This window comes from Lissotriton vulgaris, chromosome 3_2 (assembly GCF_964263255.1).
Source record: "Lissotriton vulgaris chromosome 3_2, aLisVul1.2, whole genome shotgun sequence".
In the NCBI taxonomy this organism is placed as follows: domain Eukaryota; kingdom Metazoa; phylum Chordata; class Amphibia; order Caudata; family Salamandridae; genus Lissotriton; species Lissotriton vulgaris.
In genome coordinates, this window is record NC_141690.1 from 248,708,860 (window position 1) to 248,724,812 (window position 15,953).

Sequence of the window (15,953 nt, forward strand, 5' to 3'; positions counted from 1 at the left end):
GGGGGGGTCCAAAGGACCCACGCCTGCACCCCTGGAATGTCATGTAAGTACATTTTACTCGCACACATGTCCCAAGGGCATGTGTGTGTGTAAAATGTAAGTTTCAAAAATGCATTTTTTTGTATTTTTGAAACTTTTCGCAAATTACCATGAAGGTTTACTTCATGGTAATTTTCCCCTTCCTAATTGCGAATTCACAAATTAAAAAAAATCATGCATAGCATTTAAGAAATCGCAAAATTTCCTATTTCTTAAATGCTATCGCAATTTGAGAAATCGTAAAAAATTGCGATTTCTTAAATTGCGAAAAATGAAAAAAAAATGATGCATCCCAAAAAAAGGTTTTTGCATTCGCAAACGGCAGATTTTTGCGATTCGCGCCGTTTGCGTATGCAAAAACGCTTGATGCATGTGGGCAAAAGACCTTTCTGAGAGCAGATGTGACTTACTCCTTTATTTCCAGGACCAAATCACACCTACTTGTGAAAGAAGGTTATTCTATTTCAGGATATAACAATTTATTGCGTAAATTCCTAAATACATATGAAAAATCTTAATCCGTGTCCTTTCCTCATTACATGGCACTTCAGTCCTCGTACAAAATCCATATTGTTGTATAAAACCGCACGCACAGTAGACTTGCTTTATTGCCCAATTCACATTGGAAAAAAAGTAGAAAAAAAGGCCTCTGCCTCTTTCAGACTACTGCATACAGACTGCATAATGCACATGATGATTACAAGCAGAACAGAGAAAGAGGTGATACAAGTCAGATCACTGGGAGTGAGTTGGGATTTACATTTTGTACAAATCACACATCTGGAAAGACCAGGAGCCTGGCTTACCTGGGATGACTTTATTAAATGAAAGTTGGCAGAAGTAAAATAATTTTCTCATCACAAATTCAATAATTGAATCATTGCAAGATCTGCTAAAAAGAAAAAGGAGTGTAAAGAGTCCCTTAACTGGGGAGGTTTTGAAACATAAAATCAGAGTCCAGCAGGGGCTGGTCTGTGTGCATCTTTCTGTACAAGGATATCCGGGTGTCCTAATGAAGGATGCCCAGGCAGATCTGTTTTGCTTTGAAAAAGGATGATGTTCAAACCGACCCTCAATAACACATGCCCAACGTACAGTACTTCTTGACTTGTTTTCATTTGAATGTCCATAAAATCTGTAATATGGGATCATGGGCCAAGCTTCTTCCCCAGGAAACCTTCTTCTGTATCAACCATTAATGATGTCTAAGAACAAGCAAATGAATCCATCTCTTGTCATTGGCATAATAAATCACCAGATCACTATTTTGACAATAAAGTTAACATGAATCATTTTAGGATCACTCAAAGATAATAATATGCACTGTTTAATAATAGCCTATTATAAATCATGTATTTTTTTATTTTTGGTCTTGATTTTTAACAGTCAAAATGCATGGGAAATATTTAAGCCATCTCAAACCTTAAAAAAAAAAGAATATCTAAAGAATAATGTAATAACTCATGAAGGACTCTAGTTCTTCAAGGCAGGGCTGGCAAAATAATTCTTGCTTAAAGAGTTCTCAATGTATGCTGTTAAAAATATCAAATGTTTGAATGTAACATGATTGGTAGGGCCAAACACTGGGCTCAAAGTTTGATTTTGCCAAAATAATTATTTCTTGTTTCAACAATATGCTTTTGGAAAGGGTTGAAATTATATGGGTGCTTGTTCTTAAAAACTAGCTCTTCCGCATCCTGCAATCAATTCAAACTCCCCCTCCAATGTACATCTTTCTTTACCAAAGTAATGCATGTTGATATATCTTGGAGCAAATAAATGATCAGGGTGAATTTCACTAGTCTTCAATGTTAGTGTAAGAGGACCAAAGCCATGCTCACATTTCAAGACGGCCACTTAAATGTGTAAATGACTCCCATTGACACACTTATATGTGAATTTATCTTTAGTGGATATCCCAAAAGTCTTTAATGGCTGTGGTCCTCATGGTGAAATATTGAACTTATTCTTTCCACCTATGGTACTCTATTCTGGAGACTCATTTGGTATTTGTGAAGTTTTGGGTGATCACTGGTTCTATAAGATAAATGTTACCCAAAACTCTTTAGATGGCCTTGTGCAGTAGACACAAAAGGTTCAATGATAGTCTTGAATGAATGCATTTTTTGTTCATTAAATACCTTCTGTGGAGCCCAGCTTAGGAATGGGAGTCAAGATACATAAAAAGGGAAGGTGCTATGAATGCGTCTTCTAAAGGTATTTATACATGGTTATCCATTCTCTTACCCCTCCACAACATGAATGAGGAAAGTCACACAGCCACCAGTTTGAACCTCCTTTGATCCAGATAAGCTTTACGCTTTGTTTTAAGCAAATACAAATAGTCCCCTGCATGAAATAATAATAATAATACCATATACATTAGACTTTTTTTGTGAGAAACGTACAAAAAAATAAAATAAAGTTGTCGGTAATATATAAACATTCATTTTGGATCTATTAGTCAAAGAAACTCCTCCCCTACTACCACAGCCTTTATTACTGTGAGTAATTGGATTGACAGATGAGGGGGTATTTCAGTCTAAACACTTGACGTTTCACTTGTTCTACCACAGCGTAAGTCAAGCGGTATACAGCTTAAACACAAATGTCCCATTGGAGGAGGTGGACGCGCCTCAGCCCCACCTGTCATCGGTCCATCTTCCAGGTGGCATGTTCCAGTAGACTTTCCAGCCTGTCTAAGTCTGGCTGTGTCATGCCAGATCTATGCACACCTGGTCTCTGTTCTGACATCGCGCCAGCATTGCTGCCACAATTGTGGTAAGGGTCCCACAGCATTCTGCCATAATGTGTAACCGCTACAGACAAAAAACAGAAAAGGTAAGGACTGGAAAGGTTACTATGAGCAAGCTTTTTTTCAGACAGCTTAAAAAGAGCTCAAGGGGGTTCCGCTACCCTCCCTTGTAGGTCCCAAAGATAGTTTATTTTATAAGAAATGACCAAAAATTGTGCAGGTGTTGCTCCTTTTCACATGAGAAGCAGCAGGAGGGAGCTCCAGAGCAGAGTTGACCAGTGGCAATGATTTAAGGGGAGTGAATGAGATGTTTCAGAAGACTTCATGTGTGTGGAGTCTATCAGGACCCTTCCTTCCGTAGGGACCTGAAAAAGAAAAGGGTAATGCAGAAATGAATAAGGAAAAACAGGCATTTCTGTGGTATCTGGACATTAAACAGATCCAACCATTTAAGTCTAATATAGTCTTTCGATACTTTCTCTGCAAATCATATTGGGGAATATTGTATAGCCCATCATCATTGATTGCACCAAATCCCTTGAAATTATCTTAACCCCTCCCATGCTCATGACGAGCTCAGCTCGTCATGAGCCACGGTGGCCGTGTGCTCATGATGAGCTGAGCTCGTCATAACGGCCGCAACGCTCACAAGCGGGGCAAATTCCTCCTCTGTGCTGAGCATTCCAAAGAAATGGTTGTGGCCGTGACGAGCTCAGCTTGTCATGAGCACAGCGCCACCGTGCTGCATGACGAGCTAAGCTCGTCACGAGCCCCGGGGCGCTATGCGCCCCCCCGCACAGCGGGGGAATTAGCTAAACAGGGAAGGGGTTAACTAAGAGAAAGAGGGTGGGAGCACATTGCCTCACACCCCAGCACTCAACTTGCCCCAATTCATCTTGGTTAGTGCAGTGCATGATAACATGTACTTTAGTAGTGGTCTTTACTTTTTCACCCTTGTGCAGCCTGTGCTGTGTAACTCTGGACACGTGTTTCTGGATACATTCACTCGTCAGTTGAAAACAACAAGTCATTTTGGGGCGCTGGAGCTGCAGATTAGGGTACAGACTTCAGGCAGCATTTCCACTTGGTCACCAAAGGTCCATCTTGAACCCTCCAGACTGGCCATATAAGTGGCTATCTGCCATTGATGGACTATGTTATGCTTGAAGCCATCACCCCACAATTTACTACCAATTGATGCACTGAGCATTTACCAAGCAGTCTGCTTTGTTCATAAACGCATCTCACAAACTCTCCTCTTTATTTTGCACAAGAATGTGTGATTGAGAGGGGATTGTTTATGTTTAATAAAATCTTGAGTCATTCTCTCTCAATAAGCAATGTGGTACTGTAGTGCCCTTTTGTACCCAGGGAATCTGCCGCCCCCCCCCCCGAGTTCTGTTTATGCACTTTCCATACTAAATTTAATAACAGATCTGAAACATTTCTCGCATCTTAGTTCTGTTTTTTGTAGGATTTTCAAGCTCTTGCACCTGCAAATCAACTGTTTATGCCACTGAATTAAATGACAAAACGTCCTGAAAGTTAATTTTCCACTGAATATTTTATATGAATGCAAAGGCAAGTGATTCCACAGTCAACCGAACAACTTGAGGAAACAGGAATTTTATGTGGCCAGTGTGTCCCCCCCTTGCACCCTATCCACGTACCTATGCTCCATGTATGTTCATGTTATCGTGTAATTCCCATCCCGTGCCTGTCATAATAATGCCCCTGCATTTCCGTCTAATGTTAACATGGTAGTTATTAGGCCTTCCATGAATGAAACGTTAATTCTGCACTGAGGCCTACGTTGCCAATGCATTTACATGGTACACGTTTAAATATCAAGATGCACACGTTTTTGTGGCCCAGCCGAGCCAGGCCCTGAATTCAGGCTCCGAGCCTTTTGACACCTGACCGAATTCAATTAATTGCACATCTTCCACAGCCCAGGACACAAAAGGAAGTATGGGCCTTCATTGGCCTCACTTCTTATTGTAGACAATGGATCCCCCAGTACGCATATCTAGCCAAACCACTTATACAGTTGACAACATGGGAGGCAGCGACTTCGACTGTCCTCCCTTGGACTCAGGAACATACACTTGCATTTGATGAATTGAAGAAAGCCCTATGTCAAGCACCAGTTTTAGCGACACCATGTTACAACAAACCTTTTGCACTTTTTCTCACTGAACGCGATGGCACAGCATTATCTGTTCTTACACAAGATCAGGCAGAAAAACACTTGCCTTGTGCTAACTTTTCTAGTACATAGGATCCAGTGGCCCAGGCTCTGCCTGCGTGCCTAAAATCAGTTGCCGCAACAGCTCTAGCAATCAGACAAAGCGATTCCATAGTGTTAGGACATCCCTTGACAGTACAAGTTCCACACTCAGTGGAAGTTCTCTTAAACAGGACACAGACACAGCACCTGACCATAGCAAGACTGACAGGATATGAACTGGCATTGTTCCAACCACACATAGAGATCAGACGTTGCAACATTCTAAACCCTGCTACACTTTTACCCTCAAGCACAACAGACCCTACACCACATGACTGTGTGGAAGTAATTAACACAGTAACGAAGCCAAGACAAGACTTGACAGACATGGCATTTCCCGACCCAGACTTGACACTTTATGTGGATGGTTCATGTATGAGAACAAGCACAGGAGAGTTAGTGGCCGCATATGCAGTGACCACCGATACTGACGTCATAGAGACACATCGTATTGACACCCTGTCTGCTCAAGCAGCAGAGCTCGTCGCTCTGACCCAAGCCTGTATACAAGCCAAGAACCTGAAAGTAAACATATACACAGATTCACAGTACGCATTCGGAGTCGTTCACGATTTCGGTGTCCTCTGGCAAGAGAGAGGTTTTCTGACCTCTCATAGGGCCAAGATACAACATGGTCCCCTCATTCAAGCTCTGCTGGATGCAATACACTTACCCACAGCAATAGCCATCATGAAGTGCAAGGAACATACGAAACTCACTGATACTATTTCCCAGGGTAACGACCTGGCAGATCGAACAGCTAAACTTACAGCACAGACTCAAACTGATATTACAACTGACACGACGAAGACTGAAGTACCATCACTGACAAATTGCATGACAGTCAGGGATCCCTCACAAGATGTACTCGACATACAGACACATGCCACTCCAGACGAAATTAAGAGATGGACTGAACAAGGAGGGGTCCAGACAGATCAGGGATGGATGACAAAAGGCAAGGCCACGTGGTTCCTCCCTGACTCCATGGTTCAAGTTATCATCAATACCGCACATAGTCCAGCACACTTAGGAGAAAAAGCCATGTTAGACAGTATACAGAACATCTGGTTCAACAAGCATTTACGTGCAGCAGCGAAACAGAAAGTGCGTACCTGCATGATCTGTTGTCAGTTCAATCCAGGCAAAGGCATTCCCGTGGAACAAGGTGGATTTCATCCTCCTGACCACCCTTTTGAAGTCCTCCAGATGGACTATATTCAGATGGATAGATGTCGAGGATTCAAGTATGTCCTCGTAGTCGTATGTGCACTATCCAGATGGACAGAAGCGTACCCAGTCCCAGATTACACTGCTGTGACCACTGCCAAACAGTTTGTCCGTGAATTCTTTCCACGATACGGCTTGCCCCGTGTCGTGTATTCAGATAATGGACAACCATTCTCTTCTGAATTAATGAAACAAGTATCTCTTCTGTTAGGGTACCAGTGGAAGTTCCATTGCGTACGACACCCAGCGGCAGCTGGCCTCGTCGAGAGACACAATCAGACTCTGAAAACACGGTTAGTGAAGGTCTGTGCAGAAAAAGGCATAGATTGGATGGTAGCCTTACCGGTTGCCCTCTTTTACATGCGCATGGTAGCTCATTCCAGAACCGGACTATCCCCATACGAGGTGGTTTTTGGTAGACCGCCGAATATGTGGGGTACGCCTATGCCGAGAAAAATAACTGATGTTGACAGTACTATGCTGACAGATTACCTGGCTTCCTTGATGTCTGCACTCCTTTCTTGTCGTTCCCAGGTTGCAGCTGCCTTCCCGGACAACACCCAGGTGAAGACTCATGAGATTGTTCCAGGAGACCGGTGTTCGTCCGTAATTTCGACCGTTCAAGCCCTCTGGAGCCCCGCTGGCGAGCGCCCAAATTAGTCTTGCTGACGACGAGGACGGCTATCAAAGTGGTAGGACGTAAGGGCTGGATCCATGCCCACCACGTGAAGCGATTTCATGGACTTGGCTCAGGAAAAGATTCCAAAGACTGTTTCACGAAGGTTCCTGAGAACTGTTCCGACACTGACACTAAACTCCCTTTTCTAGAAAAAACTCCGCAACAGGAGTATCATTCTAAATTACGGTCTAGTAAGTCAGACAGCGTTTAATTGTTTAAGTCCCCCTCGGGTGAAGCGGTTAGACAGGTTCCTGACATGTATAAGACTGTAGACCCAAATAGTGAGAGAGATAGACAGGGACAAATGAGAGATAAATATTGCAAAAATCTACGCAGTCGATGCATAGTTACCTTGCTTATTATGTTTTTCTTAAGTATTTCGATTATATGTATAAGCTTGACGCTACATGTTTTCTTTCCTCCACTTGGTTCACATGTACATTCTTCTTTCAACGACACTGTAGAGCACACTTTCAGTGACCTGCCACCCCATGAACTATCATATCGACTAGCACTGCGCAACAACACTTTTATCCGTATGTTACACCATTCTCACCAGACCAGCAATGTAACGAATTGCTGGGTATGTGGCCGACTCCCCCCTTATCAGAAAATGACGGGAGTTCTGCCCCTCTTTCCTTATCCGTTTTCACACAATGGTTCGTGCGGGGCATGGTTTGCTTTAATGTCATCACTAGACAGTAAGTCCACAGTTTCCCAGAGTGATTGGATATGGGGAGACCTGAATACAGTTATGAATAAGGCCTGTTTTCCCAATAAAGATGGTTTTCCCCAAAGGAAAGGAACAGATCTAGAAAATGAAGTATACGAATTAGGAACTTTTTCCCTTAACCTCATGATTCTGAATGTCCAGTCCGAGGCCAATACAGATTTACGGTTTATAACAGTCTTACCAGTGAAAGGTGAATTATGCGTTAGGAAAAATGGTTCAGTATACCTAGGACACAGTGATTGTAATACTGTGGTCGAATTTAATGATAAAGGAAAGTCTACTTTCAAAGCTTCCCGCCATTCCTATTTTATTTGTGGTCAGACAGCTTATGTACGTCTGCCCTTAGATTGGGGTAGAACATGTTATATTGCGTTCCTACTGCCACCAGTTTTTCTAGCCCCATCCCATTATCATCGAGATTCCCAACTTATACATGTAAGACACAAGAGGGAGATCGAGTTCCCAATTGTCGATCAGACTGAGACAGCATTGGAGCAATATACAGATTTCAATAGAGGATTCTTTTTCTTCATTGGTCCTATCCAAAACAGTAAATTAATACGCAGATTAACCAGAACATTGGAAGCAGTAGTGAATGAGACTATTTCTGCTTTAGGAAACTTGACCGAGGAGCAGTCTGCTATGAGACTTGTTGTTCTTCAGAACCGCCTTGTTCTTGACGTCATCCTGGCCGATAGGGGCGGAGCTTGTAGAGTGATCGGCTCGAGTTGTTGTGTGTTTATTCCTAATAACGCACCATCAGTGTATGCAGCAATAACAATGCTCCATAAGATAGATCACGAGATGCACCAGAACCCAGGCACCTGGACTTGGTCCGGTTGGCTCTGGAGTGTGATATCAGCCTGGGGATGGAAAGTGTTGTCATTCCTAGGACTAATACTGCTCATAGTATTCAGTTGCTGTCTCTGTCTACAATGTGGCCCAGCGATTTGCGGCTTGTGTGCCACTGCTTGTATTCCCCGTCTACGTTCACGTTCCCGTGTACGAATAAAAAAAGACGAGCAAATGATGCTGTATGAACAAATAGATGGTCTCATGAAAATAGATGTATCCTAAAGGGCGCAGTAGGGGACAAGGAGGGAATGAGGAAACAGGAATTTTATGTGGCCAGTGTGTCCCCCCCTCGCACTATATCCACGTACCTATGCTCCATGTATGTTCATGTTATCGTGTAATTCCCATCCCGTGCCTGTCATAATAATGCCCCTGCATTTCCGTCTAATGTTAACATGTCAGTTATTAGGCCTTCCATGAATGAAACGTTAATTCTGCACTGAGGCCTACGTTGCCACTGCATTTACATGGTACACGTTTTTTTTTTTTGGGTAAGACATTTATTGCACATTGTCACAGAAATAGTACAAACAATATCGCCTACAACCTGAGAAGGCCGGCTGTGTATTGCACGCAAATTTACATCAAAGGTTTATCCATACACAGCCCATCAGCCGACAACCATAGGTCCGGCGGCGCTTATGCGGTGTCAGTGCAGTCTCGGTGTTTTGTTTTGACAATGCAGTCATATGGTATATACGTTCGGTCGGTCTTACATTTTCAGTATTTTCAACCAAAGCTCCCAAAACCTAGGGAGGATGAGGTAAACAAAAACTTAATAACCCCCTAAAAAGAAAAACTCAAAGCACTGTGTCACAACATTCTCCCTCCCTCACCGCCCCGCCTACAGTATCACAGTGTGGCAAACATCCTTCAACAGTTGAGCGCTCAGCACGTGTCGGTGGCAGCGGCCAGTGACACCAGATAATGTTGAAATGGTTCCCAGAAGTCTCTGGGGCGGGAACCCGTAGGCAACTCTTCCTCGTATGTAAGTAAAGTGTCTCTACAGTAGGTCAGATCCTCTAGCCAATTTTTTACTGTAGGTTTTCGCTTACTGTTCCAGTGTAAAGAGACTCTCCTTTTCGCCACCAGTAGTGCGATCACGCATAGTTTACGGCGCCTCGCTCTCAACTGCGGCACTAACCCCATGAGACATACTTTAGCTGTACATGGCAATTGCGCCCCCAATATAGTGTTGAGCGTCCGCATCACCTGCTCCCAGTATTGTGCCACCGCATCGCAGCGCCACGCCAAGTGTAGGAAATCTGCATGTTCCTGCCCGCACCTAGTGCAGTTAGAGTTGTCCCTCAGGCCATACCTGTGCAGTCGTGCAGGCGTGTGGTACATGTGGTGCAGGTATTTGTAATGAATCAATCTAAGATTCCCGTTCGGCGTCAGCATCCCCGTGAGTATGCAGGATGCCTCCCATTCCTCTTCCGTGAGGTCTTCCCCCAGAGCTGCGTTCCATTTGTCCCTTGCTCTGGTAGTGTTACCCCCAATGCTAGCTTGCGCGCTGCGGTAAAGTCGGGACACTAAGTGTGACGCTGAGAGGGTGTTAAGCACAAGTGTCAGTGGTGCAAGTGCCTGTGGTTCTGCCGGAAACGTCACGAAGTGCTCCCTCACTGCCCTCTGTAGCCTGTAGTAGTTGAAACTAAACAGCAGAGTTGGATTCTGAATGTATGTCAGCTGGTTCAGTGTTACGAATTGCCCATTTCTATATAAGTCCCCAAGGGTGTCTATACCAGCGCGTTTAAGAAGGTCCATTCCCACCTGTTCTTGAGTGACCGATAATGCCGGATGGTGTGCCAAGGGGAGTGCTGGTGCATAGAGTGGTGTGCAGTGCGCCATCTTGCTTAGTGTCCTCCATGCGTCTATCGTGGCGTTGACCGGGTTGATGTCATGATCGTGCAGTCTGGGGCGTTTGTGCGTTAATATGCTTGTGAGTGGAATGGGATCAGCATCGCCGTGTTCTACTGCTACGTGCGTTAAAAAAGGAATCTCATGAAACCAGTAGTGCGCAAATTGCGCCTGGGCGCACTGGTAGTACAGGTAAATATCTGGCACCTTGAAGCCCCCTTTAGCGTACGGGAGAGTCAGGGTCTGCAGATCCAATCGAGCCTGTTTCCCCGCCCATATTAAGGAGAGTATAAGGGACTTAATGTTGCGAAAGACCTCAGCCGGCGGCTTAATAGGTATATTATTGAAAAGATATAGAAATTTGGGCAGGAGCACCATCTTCACAATGGCAAGTCTGTCTGCCAGTGAGAGTGGCAAGCCTATCCATCTGTTGACCTTGTCTTCTAGTGTCGAGACGGCTCTCCCATAGTTAGTGCGGATGACCAACTCCGGGTCTCTGTGGAACCAGACGCCTAGATACTTAGTCGGTTCATCCTGCCATTCCAGGGGGTAATCCAGCGCTGTGGGCCGGGTACCGTCTGTCAGCGGGAGTACAAGTGATTTGCTCCAATTGATATGGAGACCCGAGTATTGGCCGAATTTAATATATTCCCTGAGCAGTGGGTTGAGATTTGTCTCCGGGTTTTTCACGTACAGGACCATGTCGTCCGCATACAATGCTATGTGTATCGGTCGCGTAGGTAACTGAATAGCCGAATAGTGGTGATGCTGCCTTATTTTACACGCCAAGGGTTCGAGTATAAGGGCGAACAGCATTGGCGACAGAGGACATCCTTGTCTAGTGCCTCGCTCGATAGGTATAGGGGACGATAGCTGTTTGTTTACTCGTATGCGGGCAGTTAGGCCCGAGTATAACATTGAGATCCAGCCGGTGAATAATGGGGGGAACCCCATCCGGATTAGGACTGCGTGAAGAAACGGCCAGTCAATCGTATCGAATGCCTTTGCTGCATCCAACAATACAGCAACCGCTTTAATATCAGGGGCCAAGTAGTGTGCCAGTGCAAAGAGGGTGCGGGTGTTGTGCGTGGTCGACCGGTCTGGAATGAAACCTGCCTGGTCCGGCCTTATCAGCATCGGCATTAGTGGCTTCAGTCGGTCCGCTAGGATGCTGGCCAATATTTTGGTGTCTATGTTTATCAAGGAAAGTGGGCGGTATGAGTCGCATTGTTCTTCGTCCTTGCCCGGTTTCAGTAGAGCAACTATCAACGCCTCTCTCATGGATGGTGGCAGTGTTTGGGCTTCATGCGCAGCCTCGTACAGATTTATCAGATGAGGTGCTAGCGTGTCTGCGTACGTTTTGTAAAATTCTATGACGAAGCCGTCCGGGCCCGGCGCTTTGCCATTGGGGAGTCTTTTGATAGTGTCTGTGACTTCCTGTGTCGTGAGGGGTCTTGCTAAGTACTCCCTGTGTCCATCCGCCAGCCAGGCGATCTCAACGTCAGCCATGTATTCCAAAATCTCCTCCCGTGAAATTTGAGCCCTGGCCTCATAGAGTGCCCCATATGTGTTTCTGAATTCCCCCATGATGGTCGGCAAGTCGTGAGCCCGAGTACCCTGTGAGGTGTGTACAGCCGCTATGTGTTGTGGCGCCCTGCCCGAGCAAATCTTTTCTGCCAGTGCTCTGCCCGGTCTGCCCCCCTCCCCGTATCTCCTGGCCGTTGTTCTCTTGAAAATGTACTTAAGTTCGTCATCAGCAAATGTATTGTATTCTATCAATAGCGTCTGAATATCGCTTAGTAGTGCCGTGTCCCCTGTATCTGTGTATTTCTGTTCGAGGTCTCGGAGCATCTCCTCCCTTTTCTTTAATTGGTGGCGAATATCCTTCAGTATGCCAGCGGACGTTGCAATGCACACGCCCCGTATCGTTGCTTTGAACGCTTCCCACAGGAGGCACGGGTCCTCCGTGGTGGGGGCATTCAAATCAAAGTAGTCGGTGATCGCCTTCTGGACCGTGTCAACATATAGTGGATCACGTAGGGCCTGTGCATTGAAGCGCCAAGTGTAGGGCGGAGGGACATAGTTTGGGATCCGCAGTTTCAGGAGTACGGGACCATGGTCTGATAGTGTTCTAGGGAGGTGTGTTATTTGCTCCACCCATGTAAGGACGTCCTGAGTGGCCAGCCAAAAGTCTAACCTGGACCAGCTCTTATTTGCAGCATTAATGTGTGTGGCGACTTGTTCCCCCGGGTGCTTCAGCCTCCACAGGTCATTCATGTGCAAATTAGACATTGCGTCAAGTAGCATGTCCCTCGCCTTGGTGTGTTGTTCGAGTGTGTGTGCTGCTCTGTCGAGCCCGTCTCTGAGTGTTACATTAAAATCCCCCCCCCAGATGACATTGTCCGCTTGTATATCCGCTATGATATGCCATAACCTTTCAAAAAAGCCCGCATCGTCTACATTCGGGCCATACACATTTACAAGGGCTAGCTTTTGGTGTCTCGTCTCACCCACCACCACAACATACCTCCCCCCGGAGTCAGTGTACTTTTCATTGATCTTGAAGTGTGTACCTTTCTTGATCAGAATACTGACGCCTCGGGAGTACGTCGAGTAGTACGCGCCTGTGGCGGATTCTGCCCATTTGGAGCCCAGCTTGGATGTGGAAGTGGGTGCCATGTGTGTTTCTTGCAGAAATGCCACATCCACCTTAAGCCTGTCAAAGTATGCAAACAGTTGCCGTTTCTTTTTTGGGTTCCCCAGTCCCCTGACGTTCCATGTTATGAAATTAAGTGTGTCAGAGCATGCCATTATTGCGTGAGCAGGTGAAATTGTGCGTCGCGTGATCTATGCAGCCATCTGTGAAATATCGCGTTTTCAACATGTGTATAACAGGCAACAAAAGAGGTCGCAATGCTTCTTAGACACAGTGCAAACATATAACTTCTACTCAGCTCCCCCAACCCCCCTCCTCCCACTTTAGCGCCCAAACTTTGCCAAAGCCATCCCCTCCCGAACTTCAGAACTGTGTTTGAACTTGTTGTGGGGAACACCCTCCTGGGGGTGCCGCCCGAAGCACACATCTCCATCCACATAGTGGATGTGGACGAGCGCGAGTTCTAGACGTTGTCAATGTCAATAGTTACCCCCTAGTCCCCTCCTCCCGCCTCCAACTCCCTGTGATGATAACACGGGCAGAGATATCCCCCCCACCCCCCTTCGAGGTTGCAGAACCCATGTAGTCAATGCCGCACGCCTTCATAGTTAGTGCCTGGGGGTTCCACAGTGGGAACGCAGTCAATACAGCCTGCCAGCCACATGTATTTAGTCAGTTGAGGCCCTGAGCACGTGCGCGGGACCCGCCATACCGTTCCCCAATTGTACTCACTGCGATACCCCTTGTAGCGCTTCCCTTACATAGTTCGTAAGCAGCAACGTCCATAGTCTTGTGGAGCTCAACGTGGAGATGCACTTAATTGGAAGTGTCCTTCGCCCGCTCCCAGTGTCGAAGAAGCAGTCCAGTGGTGCGCACATGGTGCATGGCGGCCTTTGCGTCGTCAATCGTTGTCGCTCATTCTGGCTGCAGACTCCTGATTTTTCCGACGTTTGGTGATGTTCTTGACGTACTCCTGCGCAGCTTGGACCGTCGTGAGGACCACCGGCTTGCCATCTGTTAGGATTTTAAGTTTAGCTGGGTACAGCATTGCGTACCCAATGTCCATCTCTCGAAGTTTCTTCTTCACTGGGGCGAACTCTTTTCTTGCCTGCTGCACCGCCATGGTGTGGTCTGGGTAGAACTCCAGTGAGTTGCCTTGGTGGGTAATGGCGCCCTTTTCCCTCGCCATACGAAGGATCGTGTCCCGGTCCCTGTAGTTGAGCACTCGGGCGATGATTATCCGAGGCGCAGCCCCCGGTTGCGGGGTGGGAGCCAGGGAGCGATGTGCCCGCTCAATCAGGAAGACGTCAGAGAAGCTCCCAGGTCCGAAGATGTCTTTTAGCATGGTCTCCACGTACGTCTCCATCTTGCCTGTGTTGGTGGATTCCGGCAGGCCCGAGATGCGCACGTTGTTGCGGCGGGACCTCGCTTCCTGGTCCTCCACCTTCGCCTTCAGGGTTTCCAGGGTCTTTGCAATGGCGCTGTGCGTTTTAGCGATGTCTCTGGAGTGATCTTCCACCGAGGAGATCCTCTGCTCCGCCTCCACCAGTCTCTCCTCATGTTTTTCCAGTTTGTTTGACAAAGAGTCCACCCTTGCCACAACACTGTCCATTTTGCTATTCATATCATGCAAGCTCTGCTGGATAGCCCGCAGCACTGCCTCCATGCCGGCGCCGTCCCCCAGGACCTGGTCACCGTCGGCGTCTTGCGCAGCTCACGTTTTCGCCGTCTGCTTTCTGGTCTCGAAGGGCAGTTTCGATTGTTGTTTATCGGGCTTCCCCATGGTGCCCGTGAGTGTAGCCGGGCTAGTGACAGTCGGGCTCAGCGGGGCTGCCGGTGTGATTGTAGACCGTGTGCGTCGTAGGTGCGCTCCAACTGCCCCCTGTTTTGGCGGTCTAGTCATCAGAATGGCCCATAGTGGCCCTGGGCAGCGCACGGTGTAGCGCCGGAGCGCCCGGAGACAGCGGAAGTGTTGATCGTCCCTGTACGGTCCTGTGCGTGTGAGGCAGTCCCGTGGATTGTGGCGGGTCTGGTTCGCGCCCTCCGGTGCGGAGCGCGACAGCGCCGGGCAGCCCGGCAGTACCGCACCTCACCCGGTGAGCCCCCAGTCGCCTCGCACCTCTTCTCGCCTCTGCAGCTGCGCTGTGGAGCGTCTCCGCGCCTGGTCACTCGCTGGCGATGGAGATCGGAGAGCCGGCAGAGCCCAGGGCAGGGCCGTCGGTCATGCGTTTCAGCGCCGCCGCCATTTTGGCCGCCGTGGAACGCACAGTGTATGTCCCAAGGTCCGCTCTCTGGACAGGCACATCGCTCCCGGTTTTCGCCGGCTGCCGTTCCTTACTGTCTGCGTGTCGGGAGGAGTCCGGCCCTGTGGTCGTCTGAGGGCTACATCGCTCGAGGTCCGTTGCGGTCACCACAGCAGCGCGCCGCCATCTTGGTCAGCCAGTTAGCGCCGGGACGTTTTCGCCGATTGCTTCGGCATGCTGCCTGTCTGCTGGCTGTCGTTTGCACACAGCGGAGCTGGGTCCCTCAGATGTCCATTTCGCCGTTTGGCACAGGAATTGGGGCGGAATTAGGGCCAAGGGGTACGATGAATCGCGCCCGTCCGGCGGAGCTGACTTAGCAGTCAGCCATCCCGCAGTGCGCCCTCTAGCGCCCCCCCACATGGTACACGTTTAAATATCAAGAGGCACACGTTTTTGTGGCCCAGCCGAGCCAGGCCCTGAATTCAGGCTCCGAGCCTTTTCTGTCTCTGAAAGCTGCAGTTTAGGTATGCATCCCTGACCTCTCCTACACTTCCTGCTCAGCCGAGAGGTGCCCGACCTGGCCTGCCTGCCAAGACGGTATTTTGCCTACAGTTAT

At 47.5% G+C, this 15,953-nt stretch overlaps 1 protein-coding gene across 1 annotated transcript in view; it reads right to left on the reverse strand.

Annotated features, from left to right (window-relative positions):
- Positions 1 to 841: 841 nt before the first annotated feature.
- GFRA4 (GDNF family receptor alpha 4) overlaps positions 842 to 15,953 on the reverse strand; it is a 779,926-nt gene continuing 764,814 nt past the window's right edge. Inside the window, exon 8 of the mRNA XM_086964305.1 lies at positions 842 to 3,159. Coding sequence (XP_086820431.1) covers positions 3,028 to 3,159 — 132 coding nt within the window. The 3' untranslated portion in view covers positions 842 to 3,027. The remainder of the gene's footprint in view (positions 3,160 to 15,953) is intronic.